The sequence below is a fragment of the Lepidochelys olivacea genome (assembly GCF_965140295.1).
Source record: "Lepidochelys olivacea isolate rLepOli2 genome assembly, chromosome: 2".
NCBI lineage: Eukaryota > Metazoa > Chordata > Testudines > Cheloniidae > Lepidochelys > Lepidochelys olivacea.
The window spans coordinates 49,301,633-49,322,762 of NC_140412.1; the positions used below are offsets into that span (position 1 = coordinate 49,301,633).

The window sequence follows — 21,130 nt, forward strand, 5'->3', positions numbered from 1 at the left end:
AATGTAGTGCCAATCTTTAAAAAAGGGAAGAAGGAGGATCCTGGGAACTACAGGCCAGTCAGCCTCATCTCAGTCCCCGGAAAAATCATGGAGCAGGTCCTCAAAGAATCAATCCTAAAGCACTTACATGAGAGGAAAGTGATCAGGAACAGTCAGCATGGATTCACCAAGGGAAGGTCATGCCTGACTAATCTAATCGCCTTCTATGATGAGATTACTGGTCCTGTGGATGAAGGGAAAGCAGTGGATGTATTGTTTCTTGACTTTAGCAAAGCTTTTGACTCCCAGTCTTCTTGTCAGCAAGTTAAAGAAGTATGGGCTGGATGAATGCACTATAAGGTAGGTAGAAAGTTGGCTAGATTGTCGGGCTCAATGGGTAGTGATCAATGGCTCCATGTCTAGTTGGCAGCCGGTGTCAAGTGGAGTGCCCCAGGGGTCAGTCCTGGGGCCGGTTTTGTTCAATATCTTCATAAATGATCTGGAGGATGGTGTGGATTGCACTCTCAGCAAATTTGCGGATGATACTAAACTGGGAGGAGTGGTAGATACGCTGGAGGGCAGGGATAGGATACGGAGGGACCTAGACAAATTGGAGGATTGGGCCAAAAGAAATCTGATGAGGTTCAAGAAGGATAAGTGCAGGGTCCTGCACTTAGGACGGAAGAACCCAATGCACAGCTACAGACTAGGGACCGAATGGCTAGGCAGCAGTTCTGCGGAAAAGGACCTAGGGGTGACAGTGGACGAGAAGCTGGATATGAGTCAGCAGTGTGACCTTGTTGCCAAGAAGGCCAATGGCATTTTGGGATGTATAAGTAGGGGCATAGCCAGCAGATCGAGGGACATGATCGTCCCCATCTATTTGACATTGGTGAGGCCTCATCTGGAGTATTGTGTCCACTTTTGGGCCCCACACTACAAGAAGGATGTGGATACATTAGAGAGAGTCCAGCGAAGGGCAACAAAAATGATTAGGGGTCTGGAACCCATGACTTTTGAGGAGAGGCTGAGGGAACTGGGATTGTTTAGTCTGCAGAAGAGAAGAACGAGGGGGGATTTGATAGCTGCTTTCAACTACCTGAGAGCTGGTTCCAGAGAGGATGGTTCTAGACTATTCTCAGTGGTAGAAGAGGACAGAACAAGGAGTAATGGTCTCAAGTTGCAGTGGGGGAGGATTAGGTTGGATATTAGGAAAAACTTTTTCACTAAGAGGGTGGTGAAACACTGGAATGCGTTACCTAGGGAGGTGGTAGAATCTCCTTCTTTAGAAGTTTTTAAGGTCAGGCTTGACAAAGCCCTGGCTGGGATGATTTAATTGGGGATTGGTCCTGCTTTGAGCAAGGGGTTGGACTACATGACCTCCTGAGGTCCCTTCCAACCCTGATATTCTATGATTCTAAGCACAAGGCACTTTTGCAGCTCCTCTACATCCAGCTCTTTTTCTGTGGTTGCTAGCAAGGAATCCTTGCTGGTCTTCCCTTCTCTCTTTTCGGGGCATTTTCAAGCATATGCTACTGACACTCAACCTATTTTGGCCCCATTCAGATCACAAGATTGTGCTGAGTCTTGAGACTCTTGGCTGTAAGGGGGAATCATCATGCCAGGGAACACCTGCTATGTAGATTCTGTGACATTGCACTCCATGTGATTTTACGAAAATATGTTAACGAGTGTGAATATAACATAACTGGAATATGCTTCATGCAAAAGGTCTTTTGTAAGGTATCATTACAAAGCTTATAATCTACTGAGTGTGGCCATCTTATTTGTATAGATGTATCATTCTTGCATCTGAAACTAGAAATATGAAAATATAACTCTGAGGTCCTACTAAAAGAACAGGAGTACTTGTGACACCTTAGAGACTAACAAATTTATTTGAGCATAAGCTTTCATGGGCTACAGCCCACTTCATCGGATGCATGCAGTGGAAAATACAGTAGGACGATTTTATATACACATAGAACATGGAACAATGGGTGTTACCATGCACACTATAAGGAGAGTGATCAGTTAAGGTGAGCTATTACCAGCAGGAGGGGAAAAAAAACCTTTTGTAGTGATAATCAAGATGAGCCATTTCCAGAAGTTGACAAGAACATGTGAGGAACAGTGTGGGGGTGGGGGGGGAACAAATATGGGGAAGTAGTTTTATTTTGTGTAATGATTACTTGATTACAGACCTAAAAGTCGCAATATTACAACAAAAAAACCTTCAAAAACAGACTCCAACGAGAGACTGCTGAATTAGAATTAATTTGCAAACTGGACACTATTAAATTAGGCTTGAATAAAGACTGGGAGCAGATGTGTCATTACACAAAGTAAAACTATTTCCCCATGTTTATTTTTCCCCCCTACTGTTCCTCACACGTTCTTGTCAACTGCTGGAAATGGCCCATCTTGATTATCACTACAAAAGGTTTTTTTTCCCCTCCTGCTGATAATAGCTCACCTTAACTGATCACTCTCGTTATACTGTGCATGGTAACACCCATTGTTTCATGTTCTTTGTGTATATAAAATCGTTCTACTGCATTTTCCACTGCATGCATCCGATGAAGTGGGCTGTAGCCCACGAAAGCTTATGCTCAAATAAATTTGTTAGTCTCTAAGGTGCCACAAGTACTCCTGTTCTTTTTAAAGATACAGACGAACACGGCTGCTACTCTGAAACCTGAGGTCCTACTGTAATTATGCAAAGTGTAGGCCATTAATGGTGGTTTGGAATCTTGATGGCTTCCATCAACTAGGACAATTGGTTGTCAATGGCTGTTTACTTGCAAGCCTTCCTTTGAGTCAGGCCAGGAAGAATGAAGACCTGGGGTCTCACAGGACACATGACCATGTCACCTGGTACTGGAATCTATCTTAAACCTGGTGCTTTTCCATTTAGGAGGAGGGATGGGAACCCAGAAAGACAAAAGATTCCTGCCTTGTTCCAAAGCTCTATAAGGGGGTGGAACTGAACAAAATGGGTTCCAGCCATGAAAAATGCCCTATTTACTACCAGAGCTGGAGCTAACAAGAACTGTACCAGGGGAAAGGATTGGGCCCAATCTAGGAGGAAGTCCAGTCTGTGAAAGAAGCTTATTGGAACATCCCTGAGGGTGGGATTTTATCTGTAATCAGTTTCTTAATGTATTAGGCTTAGACTTGCATGTTTTGTTTTATTTTGCTTGGTAACTTACTTTGTTCGGTCTGTTATTACTTGAAACCACTTAAAACCTACTTTTTATACTTAATAAAATCACTTTTTCTTATTAATTAACCCAAAGTAATTAATACCTGGGGGAGCAAACAGCTGTGCATATCTCTCTCTGTGTTATAGACGGCGGACAATTCATGAGTTTATCCTGTATAAACTTTATACAGAGTGTAAAGGATTCATTTAGGGTTTGGATCCCATTGGGAGCTGGGTGTCTGGGTGCTGGAAACAGGAGCACTTCTTAAGCTGTTTTCAGTTAAGTCTGCAGCTCTGGGGCGCGTGGTTCAGACCCTGGGTCTGTGTTGGAGCAGACTGGCATGTCTGGCTCAACAAGGCAGGGTTCTGGAGGCCCAAACTGGCAGAGAAAACGGGCTCAGAGGTAGTGTCAGCACATCAGGTGGCAGTCCCAAAGGGGTTTCTGTGATCGAACCCGTCACAGACTCCATAAAGAAACTGATGCAGTGTTGCTATGATAAAACTGGCCCCTTTCCAAGCTTAAATGCTAGATTTAAGAAAGTGGCACCAGTTCGAAGAACTTCTCAAAAGCTGTCTGAAATGACCCTTGCCTTTAGTGGCTCCTGTACTGGCTAAAGTTCTAGAGTGTTTAAGACATCAGAGTTTTCTTCAAGCCTGGAGCCATCTTGACTGCTGGCATCAGATTTGACACATTGGGATTAAGGCCTCAATCACCAAGATCCTCAAATGCTTGGTACTGGGAAAAAAGGCCTTCGTGGCTCCCTCCAACAGTTGCAGTTTGAGGTAGCTCTTGAATTCAACATGTGCATTTGGAAAAAGCCCAACATATGGAGCAGCATTCAGGATCATGCCTCTGCCCCAGCTGAATCAGCAGATACTGCACTCGTTTCAACCAAGACATGGTGACCTCACTGAAAGGACATGGTTTAATACTGGACTTCGTACATGCCTTGAAACAAGAAGGAAGGCCCAACCCTAAGCAGGAGAGGCTCAAAGAAAAAAGGCCTAACAAGGCTCAAGTTGTGGGCACATTTATTGCCATCTTTTAACACTATTAAAATTAGACAAACTAGCTAATTAGTTAAAATGAAAAAGACATACCTAGAAATTCCCTACATGGGACGCAACAGGGTAACTTAACACCACTGAGTTCTTGCTCAAGGTCTATGGTAGTCGGAAGGAACTGAGTGACAGCTGTGGCTAAGCTCCCTAATATAATAAGTTTGGAGGTGGGGCACATGAAATTAAGCAGGGTCTGCACACAATCTTGATGGACACCACTGTCAAAGTTCTGATGGTGTATGCATAACTTACAGAGGAAATGAATACATCCAATGGATGAAGAACAGATTCAGAATCTAACCTTTTATGGAAGGTCATTATTGCTATAATATTTGGGGTGTAGACTACCCCTGCATAGTCTTCCTGTGGACTTTTTTCTCATGTGCAGTGAAATCTCAGTGGTTCTGCTGCTGTTTGAAACTTATATGCCTGTGGAAGACTGATTATGGCTAAGGCTCCGATTCTTTAACGGAGTTAGCAGAAGTTACAGATTCCATGACTTTCTGTGACTTCCGCAGAGGCTGGTGTGGCTGCCTCTAGAGCCACCCGAGCAGTTGGCATGACTGGCAGTCCCCGTGGCCAGCCGCACTGATCACTGCTCAGAAGGCTCGGGGCCAACTAGCTCTGGGAACCGCCCAAGCAGTGGCTGGTGCAGCTGGTCCCATCGACCACTCGAGCATTGGTCCTGGGGGCCAAACCAGAACCAGCTGCACTGGCCACTGCTTGGGCAGCCCTGGGCAGTTGGCTGTGGGGACCGCCTGAGCAGCGGCTGGTGCGACTGGCTCCGGGGACCGCCCAAGCAGCGGTCCTTGGGGGAGGCCCCACGGAGCATTTGAGCATTGGTCCCTGGGACTGCCCCGGGCCAGCCGCACCAGCTGCTGCTCGGGCGGCCCCAGGCAGATGGCTCCAGGGACGGCTGGAACAGCAGCCAGTGTGGCTGACTCTGGGAAGCTCCCGAGCAGTGGCCTGGGGGGTGCCTGGGAACCGCCGGAGCAGCAGTGGTTCCAGGGCAGCTGGAGGCCATCTGGAGAGTGGTTCCCCAGGAACGGTGGCCAGGGGCAGTCAACCAGCATTGGAGCAGCCCTCCCCGCCCCCCAGCTGGGGTCCCCAGAAGTAGAGATTTAGTCAGAGATATATTTAGTCAGAGATATTTTTAGTAAAAGTCATGGACGGGTCACGGGCCATGAATTTTTATTTATTGCCCATGACCTGTCCATGACTTTTACCAAAAATACCTGTGACTACATCTTAGCCTTAAGTATGGCTAATTTGTTATTCAAAATAATCTTTTCGTTTAGTTATGCCTTAGCTTGGGAAAGAGTGAGAATGAGAGAGATCAGGGGCCCCCTCACTTTCCTGTGGGCCTCCTAAGGTCTGTATGGAAGTGAGAATCTCCATGTAGCCTTAGGAATTTCACTGGCCCTCCCTGCAAACCTTCTGGTAGGTTTTTGCATAGCATCCTCAGTTTCCATTTTGGACACCTATTTCTGCAAGGAAAAGACTAAAGATTTACTTTGTTTTTAAATGATAGAATAGTCACTTAGCTTACAATAACTGGTTCTTCCAGATGTGGTATCCTTATGTATATATTTTACTTTTGGTGTGCATGTACCCCATGCACTCAGTTGGAACTTTTTGGCCAGATGCATCTGTTGGGGCAGCACTCAAGACCTTGAGTGCCTTCATGCCCCGCACCCAAGGGAGTACAAAGTGCAGTAAGGCCAACCAACCCTCAATTCATTGACAACAGAGAATCCATGTGGTACTAGACTCTGCAGTAGAAGAAAAGGAGGGAAGGTAATGGAATATATATGGACAACATCTCTAAAAGCCACAGCTACTGTAAGATCAATAATCCTTCTTTGAGTGCTTACCCAAATACATTCCACTCTACGAGATTCGCAATCTTTACTTTGATATATCAGAGGTGGGTGATTCGTGTCTATATGAATAAAGATGAAGACAGCTGTACAAAAGCAGGCAACTGACCTAGATGCCTCTACAAAAGAATATTTAGTAAAAGTATGTATTGATCCCCAAGCAGCAGCTCTACATGTATTGGAGGTAGGAACATTTCTAAAAGAAGCCTCAGAAGCTGCTTGTGCTCAAGTGGAAAGAGGCTTGATCTGCCCAGAAGGTTCTAAACTAACTAGCCGATAACAGGAGTTTAAAGTAATCCAAGACCCATTTTGATAATCTTTGGGAAGACATCGCTTGAACCTTCATTCTCTTTGCAAAGGCAGTAAATAGTTTCAGGGAAAGAATTTAGTTCTACCCAGGTAGAATGACAAGTATCTGAGTACATCCAAGGTGTGACCTCCTAAATCCCCCTTGGCTAGAGTAGGGCTTAGGAAAGAAAATAGGGTAAGTATAATCAAGTTTAAGTGGAAGTTGGAAATCAGTTTGGGAAGAAATGTAAGCTAGGGTGTGAACATGACCTTGTCTTTACAGAAAATAGTATAAAAAGGGTCCACCATGAGTGCTTATAATTTACCTACCCTGCAGGCTGAAATAACTGTCACTAAGAGGCCTGTTTGCATTGGCAGATATGTAAGAAGCATGATGCCAAAAACTAGAAAAGGGGGACTCAATCAACCCAGCTAGAGCCACACTGTGATTCCATAACAGAGGGGGTTCCTGCACTGGGAATACATACATTAAATCCATAGGGAATCCAACTATGAAAAATACCAAGTGATCTTGGACAGGGGGAGAGTAGACTGATATAATCAGCAGGTGCACTGTTATAGAACTGATCAAAAGTCCTGAATTTTTCAATGACAGGAAGTCATCCAAAATATGAGGAACATCAGACTCTGTGAGAGAGGGGTGACGTTATTCTGCCCAGACGGAGAACCTTTTCCACTTCACTACTCAAATCCTCTTGCAGAAATTTTCCCGCTTTGGATGAGACTGTTCAGAACATTTTAGATCAAAATCTCTCTACTGTAATTAACCAACCAGCAACCAGGCTTTGGATGTTAGAAGGTCCCATTCTGGGAAGTTATGTCTGGAGCCACAAGAAGTGTTACTGGAGATTGAACCAAGAGCCTCAAGAGATTTGGGTACTAGAATTGCCTGGACCAAACTGGTGCTATGAGGATCATTATATCAGCCTCTTGCCTGAATTTCCTAAATTCACGTACATTACTCCAGGTGCCCAAGAGACAAGGAATACATCCGAGGATGATATAGTGCTTAGTCCCGCCCTCTGCCCAAGAATGATAAACAAAAAGTATGTCTGTGGCAAATATTACTTTCGGGTGACTCCACCTATGAAAAACCCTCTGAATAACAGAATCCTTTACTGCCACTTGGAGTTGTATAAAAATTGCCTCCTCAGGTGATTTGTTAATGTGTTCTGCAATCTTAACGGATGTATGGCTTTTGGAGTGATCTGATGACAGATGTACTAATTCCACAGGCATTGCCATGAGCTCTGGGATATTTATGTGCAGACGAGATTCCTCACACAACCTTGAGTTTGATGCTGGTGTAAATGTTGGAGGCATATGTTCCTACGATCTTTGTGGGTAGAATTAGAGAGAATCCTGCATACCTGAACAGCATTCTTCCACCAATTTAATGGCATTAGGGGTTCGAGAAATTTGAGCTCACATGTCAACGTGGAACTTTTTCAGCAGGTATATGGACTTCAGTGACCCCTACATACACCAGAGGTGAAAACTGACATGTTCTGTGGTGAATATGCATGAGGCCAGCTGACCCAGCAACCTTGGATATATCCTCACTATTGTCTGAGAATGATTTTCTAACTGATCTATGAGATCTGCCATAGCCTGGAATCTGGTCTAAATAGAGTATTCTCTTGCTGCCATAAGACTCTAGAAGTGCCCCTATAAATTCCGTCTTCTGGGTTGTCACTAAGGTTTACTTTTTCTTGATGAATTTGAGCCCCAATGTGGTGAAGAGCTATATGATGAATGCTGTCTGTGACCTGCTGAGAAGAGCTCCCTCAAAGAAGTCTGTTGTTTAGGTAAGAGCAAACTTGTATGTCTTGTCTCCTTAAATGTTCTGCCAGTATAGCAAGCCATTATGAAGACTACAGAGGCTACTGATAACTTGAATGGTAGGACTCAGTACTGGAAATATGAAGCCCCGATTATACATCTTTGGAATATCCTGTGGGCTGGGTGGATTGAAATATGCATCCTAGAGAACAACAGATGCAGTCCTGTAGATTTAGAGATAAGATTATTGAGGTAAGGGTTATCATTCTGAACGTGAACTGATGTATGAATGCACTGAATTTCCTCAAGCCCAGAAGAGGTGGTTACTCCCCTGTGCTGTAACGGAGGTTCTTCGAGATGGGTGTCCCTCTGGGTGCTCCACGTCAGGTGAATGTGTGTCCCTGGGCCTTTAATAAGAGAATTTCAGCAGCAGTGCTCGTCTGAGAGAGCACATGCACGACCCAGTCTTGCGCCTCTGTCAGCGTCTATCTAGCACCGTGCAACCAGACCCCCTTCAGTTCCTTCTCTACTGCACAGTCCAGAAATTGAATTCTAAAGTAGAGGCCAAGATGGTGAGTAGTGGAGCACCCACAGGGACACCCATCTCAAAGAACCTCAGTTATTGCTCACGGTTATTGCTTTTCTTCTTTGAGGAGTGTCTCTGTGGGTGCTGCTCCTCAGTGGCAAAAGGGGCTTTGAAGTTGCATGGATAATTGATGACAATATAAGAAGTCATAACAATGCATCCAATCTCAAGCTCTGGTTGATTGTGTAGTGTTCTGCGAAGGTGTGTGCAGATGCCCAGGTGGCCGCTTTGCATATGTCCATGATCAGTACATTGTTTAGAAAGGCTGAGGTTTATAAGAATCTAGTGGAGTGGGTTCAGATCCCCGCTGGGGGTTGTAAATCTGTCGGTAACAAAGTTGGATGCACCCAGAAATCCATTTAGATTGTCTCTGTTTGGAAATAGCAGAATACTTAGATAGTTCCAAAGTCAAAATAAAAAGCCTCGGTGACTTTCTGAAGGGCTTAGTTCTTTCAAGGTAGAATGCTAGTGTGCGTCAGACGTCCAGAGAGTGTAGTATTGAATCCCATTTGCTCCCATGAGGTTTAAGGAAGAAGGTGGTATTTGGGATAAAAATTTAGGATGAGGTCTTAGGGTGACATTGTCCATGAAAAAGATGATGTATGGTGGGTGTGCCATGAGGACCCCTAGCTCTCCCACTTGGCAGGAAGACATGATAGCGACTAAGAAGACTACCTTCATCGATAGATGTGCCAGAGAACATGTTTCTAACGATTGGAATGGGGCCCCATTAAGGCAGCGTAGTACCAAGTTCAAGTCCCAAGGTGAGGTGGGTACTCGTATTTCAGGATAGACATTTCTGATACGCTTATGAAAGCATTTGGGAAGAGTATGGGCAAATATAGATATCTTGTCCACCTTGCAGTGAAAAGCGGTAATAGCTGCAAGGTGTACTCTGATTGAACTAAGGGATAGTCCAGATTTCTTTAGCTCCAAGATGTAGTCTAATATCATAAGTAAGGGAGCGGTAACAGCCCTGGATTGTTTATTTTGAATCACTTCCATTTGTGCAGATATGTTCCAAGCAGGTCAGTTTGTCATGATGGAACCATGTTCTCAGGTGAAGCCTCTCCAGGTTCGGGTGGTAAACCTGTCTGACATCCTGCAATAGAGGGTTCGATAGTAGAGGAAGAATGCACGGTATACAGTCATCTGCAACAGGTACAAGTACCAAGTTTGTCTGGGCCATTGGGGGCTAACGATGACTTTGGCCTTGTTGGTCTTTATTTTGTGTATTACCATAGATAGCAGGGAGATGGGGGGAAACACGTATAGCAGAGGTGCATCCCATTTGATGAGAAAGGCATTGCCTAAGGATCAGGACCACCAACTCTCGAGCAGAACTGCAGGCATTTGTAATTCTGGAATGTCGCTAAGAGATCTATAGATGGGTGACCCCAGTGCCTAAATATGCTTAACAGGACTGTGTGGTTTAGTTACCACTCGTGGTCTTGAGAGAATTCTCTGCTCAGTGTATCCGCTGTGGGAGATACAAGGCTGCTATGTTGACATTGTGCCGGACACACCAGTTCCATAGTTTCATAGCTTCAGTTCATAGGGAGTAATCTTGCTCCTCCCTGCTGGTTTACACAAACATGTAGGCAATATTATCTGTCATTACCCTTATGGTCTCGTTCCTGATTAAGAGCAGGAAATGAAAGCACTCATAGCAAATTGTACACAGTTCTAGGAGGTTCTCCGTAATAGTGTCTCGGAAGGAGACCATCTGCCCTGAACTGTGTGGTGTCAGAGGTGAGCCCCCAGCCTATCAAGGAGGCATCTGTTGTGAGAATCATGAAGGTGAAGTCTGTGTGAAAGGTACTCCCACACACATACATTATGGAGTTTGACTTTGAGCAGCAAGGTGAGATACTCGTTCAGGCTGTGTCTTTGTAGAATGTAGATGGTTCCTAGCCAACCCTGAATACAGCACATGTGAAGTCATACATGTCGTACCATGAATGTGGTTGCTGCCATATGGCCTAATAATTAGAGGCATGTCCATGCCGATATCTGTGCACTGTTCAGTACTATAGAGATCAGAATGACTACAGTGACAAATCTGTTCGTTAGTAGTGATGCTTTGAGATGGGTGCCGATGAAATCCAGTTTCTGTACAGGTGTCACTGTTCATTTTTGTATGTTTAGTTGTAATACCAGTTGTAAAAAGAGGGTGATTGTCCTAAGAGGAGTGTCTAGGGCATCTACCGGCTGGGTGACTTTGGGAGGTAATCGTCTAGATAGGGAAAGATTATCACTTCCTGCTGGCGGTGGTGTGCCGCCACTACCGCAAGAATTTTGGAAAACACCAAATTTTGGAATTTTGGTGCTGTCAAAAGGCCAAAAGGTAGAACTTTGTATAGATAATCTTCTGTCCACAAAGTAAATCCAAGGGACCTCCTCAGAGCAGTATGCATGGTTACGTGAAAATAGGTGTCTTAGAGGTCGAGGGCAGAGAACCGGTCCCCCCTATTCCAGTGCTGATATTATTGTTGCTGATGTGACCATCCTGAACCATTGGAGCCTTATGAATGCGTTGAGTTTTCTAAGGTCTAGAATAGGTCTCCATACTCCATTTTTTTTCTGGGTTCAGAAGTAGCTGGAATAAAAACCCTTCTTTCTACGTTGGGATGACACCAGTTCCACAGCACCCAGATGTAGGAGCTGTTTTACTTCTTGCCATATAAGGTTTTTGTGAGAGGAGTCCCTGAAGAGGGATGAGGAGGGATGGTGGTAGGAGGGATGGAGGTTAATGGTATCAAATAGCCTGTGTGGATTATTTCTAGAATCCATTCGTCCATGGTGATGGATTTCCATGCTAAACAGAAAGGGGTCAAATGGTGTCCAAAACTGGGGAGGTCTTTTAGGCCCTTGACCAAACGCTCAAAACTGTTTTGCAGAGGGTTCCTGGGACGGCAACAATTGAGCCAGAGGTGGTTGACGCTTTGGTCTCCGTGCTTTTGTGTCTCATATTGCCTCTGTTGTTGGGTGTATGGAACAGACCTTGTATGCTGGGTGGGATAGTATTTACCGTGTTTTTTTTTTTAATGCAGGTATGTATATTCCAAGGGTATGAAGGGACTCGCCAGTCTTTGCTGCAAACAGCTTCTGGCCATCAAAAGGGAGGTCCTCCATAGTGAATTGTACCTCCCGGCTCATAACTATGGCGGTGGCCATATAGCATGCCGTCGTGTCTGCTGTATCTAAAGACACCAGTAAGGAGCTTCTAGCTAGATGGCCTCTGAGATGATGGTTGTAAATTAATCTCTTTTGTCCTCCGGTATGGGTAGTCAATAGTCTGTCAGTTTGGAATAATGAGTGTGGTCGTATTTCGCAATCAGTGTGGTGTAACTGGCAGTTCAAAGTTGCAGAGTGACTGAGGAATAAGGCCTTGAGGCCAAAAAGATGTAACTATTTCCAATCTTTGTCATATGGGGTGGATCTGGTTTGGTGTTATCCGCCTCATTGATTGACAGCATCAACCACTAAGGAGTTTGGTGTGGGTTGAAAAAATAAAAAGTCCATCCCCTTTGAGAGGATGAAATATTTTTTATTCGGTCTCTTTCAAGTGGGCGGCATTGCTGCTGGGGTCTGCCATATGTTTTTAGCCGGCTCCATAACCGCTTCATTTATTGGAAGTGCAATTTTCGACGAAGATGACGTTTAGAGAATGTCCAATAATTTGTGTTGGGATTCTAGGACTTCCTCTGGAGCAGGGTTTTCCAAACTTGGTTCGCGGCTTGTTTAGGGTAAGCCCCTGGCGGGCCATGAGACGCTTTGTTTACCTGAGCGTCCGCAGGTACGGCTGTTCGCAGCTCCAAGTTGCCACAGTTTGCCGTTCCCGGCCAATGGGAGCTGTGGCAAGAAGTGCAGGCTGGGCCACCGCTTCCCACAGCTCTCATTGGCTGGGAACGACGAACTGTGGCCACTTGGAGCTCCAAGTGGCCGTACCTGCGGACACTCAGGTAAACAAAGCATCTCACGGCCCGCCAGGGGCTTACCCTGAACAAGCCGTGAACCAAGTTTGGAAACCCCTGCTCTAGAGGGATCTCTAGGGAATCAGCGATTCTTCTGAAGTACTCCTGGAAATGTTTGAAGCCATCTTCAGCTATGAGTGGGGGAAACATTATGGCTTCATCTGGAGAAGAGGAGGAAATGTTGGTTGTTGGTGTAGTTTCCTGTTGCAGGGCCTCCTCCTGTTCTTCAAAGCTTTCCTCAGGGAGTTCTGATGGTGCAGCCCCTGAAGGTGGTGGAGGAAATCTAATTCTCTCCCTGTAGGAGCTCAGAACCCTGGCGTATCGCCTCCTGTATGCCCCCGGGGTCCCAACAGGGCCACTGCAGGGGAATGGCTTAGGCAGTGGCATCCATGGTTGGCCATACCAGGTCTAAATGTCATCCCTGTGGTGAGATTTAGGCTGTACAGGTGGGCTTAATGCTGAAGTAGTTTGGATGAGAGAGGAACGGTGTGATGCAAAAGCGGCCTTCTCCTCATCATCTTCCTCCTCACTGGGAAATTGAGAGGTCAGAGTTGAGGTAGGTAGACATGGTACTGTGAGTACTGGAGATACGTCGGTACTGAAGAGGGTTGATTCCAGCGTCGCTGAGACAAGTCTTTGTGGTGCAGGAAATGCTGCCGTGCTGGTAATTTTAGCATGAAAAGGTTAGCGCCAACGATGCCATTGTAATTCCAGGTGTTGGTGCTGACATGGGAGCACTCTGCGCTATGGGAGCTGAAGGTGGCACCATAGCCCGTGGAGAGTGGAGTGGTGCTGCATCTTTAGGCGGCTCCATCAGTGCCATGGCAGAGGAGGTAGGCTTCTGTTTGCCTCTCGACTCCGAGTCTGCCTGCTTGAGGTCACTGACTTTCATGGTATATGCAGTACCAGAGGATCCCGGTGCCTCATATGTACTCAGCCGTGGTGTGGTTGGTACTGAGGATATAGAATGAGCCAGAGACAGTTTCTTTTTTGGTGGCTCTTTAAGAGGGGAAGTTGATGCTCTTTTTCTCACTGCCTTTTTGGGGGAGTGAGCCTTGCTGTGTGGAGGGTGAAAACTTTCAGAAGGGGTCTTAGGAGACCATTGTCCAGAGAGGGTCTGCTGTTGGGGATTGGATGCCAGGTGCAGTGACTTCTCCATCGGGATAAGTTTAAGACATAGGGCTCTGTCCTTCCTGGCACGACCCTTTAAGTTGCTGCAATGAGAGCACTTTTGTGAGACGTCTCTCAGCTAGGCACCAGACACACTGAGGGTGTCAATCAGAGACCAGGATCGCCTCCCAGCAGGAAAGACAGCACTTAACACCTGGTGAACTGGGCATGGCCCAAACTGTAGAGGTTCAGCCCTAAGGGGTATTCAAACTTGACGGAAAGGAAAGTGAAAAGGGGAGAAAGGGATAACTAAATCTAATTAGCGTATTAAAGACCATTCTAATCCTAAAAGATAACTATCAATTTTAATACTGCGGGGAGCTCTGTCTCAGGCTGAGGATGGTTGAGGGGAGTCTGGTTGCGTGGCCCTAGATAGGCGTCAACAGCAGCACAAGACGGGGAGAGTGTATGCACAACCCAGAAGAGCACTGTGTCTGAAATTCTCCAATCAAAGGCGCAGGGACACACATTCACCTCAAGTGGAGCACCCACAGAGACACTTCTCAAAGAAGAACTGGGTTCCTTCTTCTGGTTCCAGGTGCTTAGCCCTTAGTGACTTCCACCAGTTCAGTAATTTGAATTTCTTTAAAATTTTGTCAGCAAACATGTACTGTTTGATTATTATTTTTATTTAATTTAAATGATTTTAAGAGATTATAAATTAAGGAGAGGTTGTCAATTCAAATTTTATTTTAAAAGGAGGTTTATTTCTTGAAAAGAAAAAAAGCATTTAATTTTTTGAAAAGATTGATTTTTATTCACCATGGGAAGTATGAGGGCACTTGGGACACAGAGACAACTCCAACAGACACTGCTGGCCAACATATTCTGAAGTTCATGCACCAAGAATGGAATCTATATGGAAAAAATCACTCAAAGAAGAAAGTTTAGATCTCCAACTCATCTGATGCTCTATGTATTAAATTAATTGGAGATGATGTTCTATAGCAATGTCACAAATTCAGAAGCTATCAACTTTTCAAATTAGACTAAATTATGGTCCTGAGCAGTAGATCACACCTGAGTCCAGGAAAATAAGTTTTTTTTATTTGCTACGTTATGCCTTAATATCCTGCAAATAAATATCACCATGCTACAATCATCATCTCATCCTCCTCACTGCAGTTTCTCCCACCATAATTCTGCATACAACCCAGTTTCCTCCACATTTCTCCCCACATTTGCTCTCCCCACCCCGAACCCAATACAAATAATCCAACTCCATGCCACCATGGCCTCTTCCCCAAGGCCTACGCAACACAAAATATCCTTCTTGCCCAAGACACACACTTCCCACCACACAGTGTCGCCCCATCGAAAACTAGACTACTCCATATTTACGTTATTCACATCATCATGCAACAACCCTTTTTATCCTGCCCAAATCCATGTCCCCCAGAAAACAAAACCTACTGCCTCACAGTTAACACCACACCCATTTAAAAAAAATTGAACTCCCCCATTCAAAACGTGGCTGTGTAAGGGCTAGGATTGCTCAAATGCACTTCCCACTAACTCACTCATTAAAAGTCAGAGTAAACACCAGGTAAGGGAGTATTAATATCTGCAATAATCACAGTCCTTATGGCTTTAACACCTAAACTTCATTACACCCACACATTCGAAGATTACACAGCACCATAACACACTTTCAATGTCAAAGAGAAAAATACAATTCATATACCAAATTATCAATCACAAACAAAAAACCCTGTGATCTATGAACAGCACATTACACACATCTCCATGTTCATCTGGTTGAGATCAGAATTGAGGCTTTTTGTTTGAGCACGAATGTGAAGAATTGGATGTGTGCACTGTGTGTTTGCATATTGAGACTGGAGTACTGTGCAATATGTGAGTGTATGTGGGTGTTAAGACATGTGAATTGCAGTGAATGGTAAGTTACTTCAATTAGTGATTTCCCTGAACCTTTAATAAATAAGGGATGGAAGATAACTTGATCGCCTTAAGGCCTGGTCTGCACTTAAAAGTTAGGTCAAATTCCCTGAGCGCTGTAGCTATGTTGACCTAACTCCCAGAGTAGAAGCTACATCCTGTGGCATCATTTGGGGAGGTGGAGTTCCTACAACGATGGAAAAACCCCTTCTGTTGCTTTAGAAAGTGTATGCGCTACAGCAGCATAGTTATGTCACTGTAGCTGTGCCATTGTATCACCTGTACTGCAGACATGGCTACTTCTTACACAGAAAAGTTTGTGTGGAGGAATATTAGTATACACAAGCACATACTTTTAAAAAGATTCTTGTTTTATGGTTTTAGTTTTGATTTCTGAGGCCAAAATTAGTATGGTCTATGTTCACAAATGAATGTATCAAACCAAACAGTTCATCTAATGTTAGTACTCATATTCCCATGTCCTTATATCTCGTCTAAAAGCAAATGGCCCATTTTAACAGAACAGGGAACCAGTAACTTCCTTATTTCTACTGCTAAAAAAAGCAGATTTTTTTTTAAATGCAGCTCAATGTGACGTAAGTGCAAAACAAAATCCAGACACATTATTTTACAAAGAAAGAAATGCAACAAGGAAGCATAAACTTAAAAAAAGTTAGTAAATTCTCATGTTTCACCTAGTTTAACTATTAAAGCATTAACCGCTTCTATTGTGAATCTCCATCCTAAAGATTTAGCTGACAATTTGTCAGTACTTTATGTCACACTAGAGACTAATAGCAGCGAACTAACTCTGTATTTAGAGATCCATGATATTCTGCTATTGACTCCACACTTAATTTCTGATGTCCTATAATCTACAGATACACATCAGAAATGTTAAACAATTCAAAGCAAATTCAGTAAAAAAGCACAGAACCCATAAAGATGTCATGTTTGATGAAGATTTCAAGATTTAAATCAGGCATGAGAACCAATTTTAAATTACCTAAGGTGTTTCTGAACATTTGAAACAAAAAGGTGCATGAGGCAGAAAAAAACCCCTCATCTTTCAGAAACATGAATTTAAACTCAAAAGGACATAATTTATATCAATATCAAATTGCAGATTAAAATTCACAGCTAGTTATTCATCAATACAACCATGAAAAGGAACGCAGAACATATGAAGCAAAACATAATTTAAAGTGCCCTGCATTTTCTTTTGAAAAATGTTCTTAAAGGAACAGAAATTGAACATTTTAGGAACAAATAAAATCAGGAGGACAATTTGCTATAGCAGAAACCATAGTGAACACGCTTGTTAATAAGATTACAGCCTTCTCCATGCAACACTCATTCTAAAATGTGCATAAAGTATTCCCTTTTAAAGCAAACCTGCACCCTTAAAACTAGTTATGAGTGGATTAGAAATATGACACATTGTTTCTTTGAGTGGCCACAAACCTGGAATGAGTGTAAAATTATGCTTCACATGAATAAAAAAAACAAAACAAAGGAAGACAAGCCAAACAATAGCCATTCACCCACCTCAGAAAAACCAGCTAATCCATATAAAAAGCACTCTCTCAGGAAACTACAAAATTGCAAGCTTCTGTATCGCCTCATTTTTGCTGACCTTACAAAAAGACAGCACACTTTGAACTTTACAAGTGTGTAATCAAACCCTGCTAAAAATAATCAAAATATCCTGATTTATGTTACAATACTTTATGAAGTGTGTTGCTTTATGCTTTCCTTTTTATCCCCAGTTTTCTTTTTAAACACCTTGGAAATAATACAAATTAGTTTCACAAGATATTTATACAATAGTTGCAAGTTTAAGTAAGAATAAGTTTGAATGCCATGGGGTAATATTTTCTGGTACTGCCCTCAAACTCAGTCTATATCAATAAAGGTTACACAGATTTTATGCTACAAAGGATTATTTACCGTGAAAAAGAATACTTTCTGGACTAATGGCCACATATTACTATATGTAATACACAGATTATTACTTACCAGTTACTTGCATCTGTAATCTTCCATTATGGTTGCTACTGGTATCAGATCTTGGTGAGGCTGTGGCCATGTCAGAAGCTACAGCTTTAGCCTATAAAAAAGAAAACGATAAATATGTCTGTACACATATCCATTTAATTTACTTAAAAATATCCAACTTCACATGTTGTCCACAAGTATAAACTACAATAAACTGAGAAACTAAAACAGTGAGTTTCTTTCCGTCACTGAGGTATACCAGAACATGATATATTATTTTATAACCAAATTAAAGTAATGGTTTTACATTTCTATTGTGTCTTCTAGCTGAGGACCTCAAAGCACTTTACAAATGTTAAATGAAGTAGCTTCAGAATACCCATCTGAATTAGGGAAGTATTACCTTCATTTTATAGATGGAGAAAGTGATGTAGAAGACTCATAGAACAATAATAAAACATAGGGCTGGAAGGGACTGCAAAGAGAACACCTAATCCTGCCCAAGATAAGGCAGGATTAACTATACCTAGACCATCCCTTCCAGGTGTTTATCCAACCTGTTATTAAAAACCTCCAATTACGGGGATTTCACAGCCTCCCTAAATAACTTGTTGAAATGCTTATCTATCCTTAAAGTTAGATATTAGGAAATACTTTCTATCCTAAAGTTTCCCTGTGGCAAACTAAGTCGATTACTTCTTGTCCAGCTCTCAGTGGACATGGAGAACAACTAATCACTGTCTTCTTTATACCAACCTTTTACGTATTTGAAGACTTATCATAACCCCTCCACCCCCCCAACTTCTTTTCTGTAGATGAAACATGCCCAATTCTTTTAACCTTTCCTCAGAGGTTCAGTTTTCTAAATCTCTTACCATTTTTGTTACTTTCCTCTGGACTCTGACTAATTTGTCCACATCTTTAAGTGTTGTACCCAAAACTGGACACATTACTCCAGCTGAGGCTTCACCAGTACTGAGTAGAATGGAACAATTACATCCCTTGTCTTACATACAACGATACTGTTAATACATCCCAGAATGACATTTGCCTTTTTCACAACAGCACCCCCAGTGCTGTTTCAATTTGTGATCCATTATCGTAACTTCCAAGATCCTTTTCTGCAATACTACTGCTTAGACGGTCATTTCCCACTGTGTTTGTGATTTTTCCATCTGTTCCTACTTTGCAGCTGTCTTTATTGAATGTCATCATATTGATTTCATACCAATTATTCAGTTTATCAAGATCATTCTAAATTCTAATTCTGTCCTCAAAGTGCTTGCAATCCCTCAACCTGATGTTATCTGCAAATGTTATAAGCATACTCTCCACTCCATCATCCAAGTCATTAACGAAAATATTTAGTCCCTGCTGAACTCTACTTGATATATGCACTCAGTTTGACAGCTAATTCTTACTAATTATTTTGAGTGCATTTGTTCAACCAGTTATGCACCCACCTTACAATAATTTGAACTAGACTAAGATTCCCTAGTTTGAGAATGTCATGTGGGACCATGTCAAAAACCTTTCTGAAGTCAAGATACATGTCTACTGCTCCCCCCCATCCACTGGGCCAGTTGACCTTTTAAAGAAGGAAGTTAGGTTGAAAAAAATTAGGTTGTCTCTTTCTCTTTAGATGATAAGTACTCTGGTGCAGGGACTGTCTCTTCCTGTTTGTTCAGTGCCTACAACAATGAGGTCCTGCTCTCAGATGAGATGTTACAGTACTGTCTGGAAACAAGATAAATAACTTGTCTGCAGAAGAGCCAGAAAAAGAACATAGCTCTGACTCCATGTCCTAGGGTTTAGTCACAAAAATATATAATTTAAAATGTATCTGCCAAAACTTGGATATGTGCATATGTAACTAATTTATGTTTGTAACTTGAACAAGTATGACAACAACAAGTAAGACATTTATATAGGAGCAAAGAGATATACAGGATCCTGTGAAGTCTGCAGGACAGAGAGATCAAATTCTGTGGCAAGCAACTCTAAATTCTATGGTAAGAACTCCTAAATTCTCCAGCACTGTTAATTTATTGTAGTTCCATGAAATACTCTTCATTCTGGCCATCCCACCCCCAAACACACAATACTATGGATCAGTTTAAAATATTAATTTACATACAATTTGTAAATAAAGGCTTTCAGCAACTATTTCTGATGAAGTATTTTGTCCACTGCATTCTCCAGATGACCCAACTCAGCGGGGACCAGAAGTTATGACTTTAACTGGGCACTTGAGTTTAGTATCTCCATCTCCCACTTTGTACATGCCAGGGAAGCAAGCCTCAAGCCTCAGCTGTTGCTGTATTCCCTAGGCAGCCTACCTGCCCAGCCTGACTTCTGGTTCCTCCTTCTCCCTGTCTGCAAACAGAACTCTAGCACTTGCTCCCTCTGCACGTATCTTTGCCTTATTCTACAGAACAGTGAAGAGAGAATTTACTGCAATTCAATGAATTTCCCCTTGTGGAGAAAGGTCCAGAGTATGCAGCAGCTCCAGGCAACTAGATAAAACAAAGTGCTGGATACACTGCCGCAATGAAATAATGAATTGTGCAGGAAAAACACTGAATTCTGTGTTATCTTGGAAAAATACCAAATATACCATTGCTGCAGAATCATAGAGTCCATACAGCCCTGTGTAAGGTGGCCTAGGCAATTCACCCTTCTCAGAACTATTGTTTCAGCCTGTTTACAGACTCAAATGGGTATCAGTTATACACAGTTCACATTTTCAAGGTTATCTTTGCAACCATAAGGACTAGTCATTTTTTAAAAAATGAATGCCAAGTTTCTGGACACAATTCTGTAGCAAAGAATACATTGGACTCTGGGAATACAGATACCGCAGACATTGGGAGGCTGGGGGAGTGGGAGAGAGAATGAGTGAAATTACTGCTTCAAACACCTAACCACTATTTTTGTCCCTCAAATCTCAAGCAATTTTGTATACACAATTAAGTCTAACATCCCAAATTAAATGCCTGCAGATTGCTTTTGGGGCAGATATGACCTACGCATGCTGAACAGCTTATATCAAAAATGTAAAAAGCATTATGTTATTTTAAAAGTTTAAAAATAGGCAAGTGCTTTTTTACTCCATGAACACTAGATTTTCCATTATAAGACTGAAAACAATGTAGCCAGTACAATATATTGCCACATTTATAAAGCTTGAATTGATCTCAAATTAAATGTCCTCACACCTCTTGTCCATATAATTAAAAAAGCTGCACCTTTTAGCTCATTAAAATTTGATGGAGGGAGTTAT

At 42.8% G+C, this 21,130-nt stretch overlaps 1 protein-coding gene across 4 annotated transcripts in view; it reads right to left on the reverse strand.

The window, feature by feature from the left end:
- Window positions 1-21,130, reverse strand: part of WWP1 (WW domain containing E3 ubiquitin protein ligase 1) — a 177,767-nt gene that overhangs the window by 114,530 nt on the left and 42,107 nt on the right. For all 4 annotated transcript variants that reach the window (XM_084621234.1, XM_084621235.1, XM_084621233.1 and 1 more), the window contains one exon: window positions 17,869-17,959. In XM_084621234.1, coding sequence (XP_084477360.1) covers window positions 17,869-17,938 — 70 coding nt within the window. In that variant the 5' untranslated portion in view covers window positions 17,939-17,959. Of the gene's footprint in view, window positions 1-17,868; window positions 17,960-21,130 lie in introns of those variants that run through there.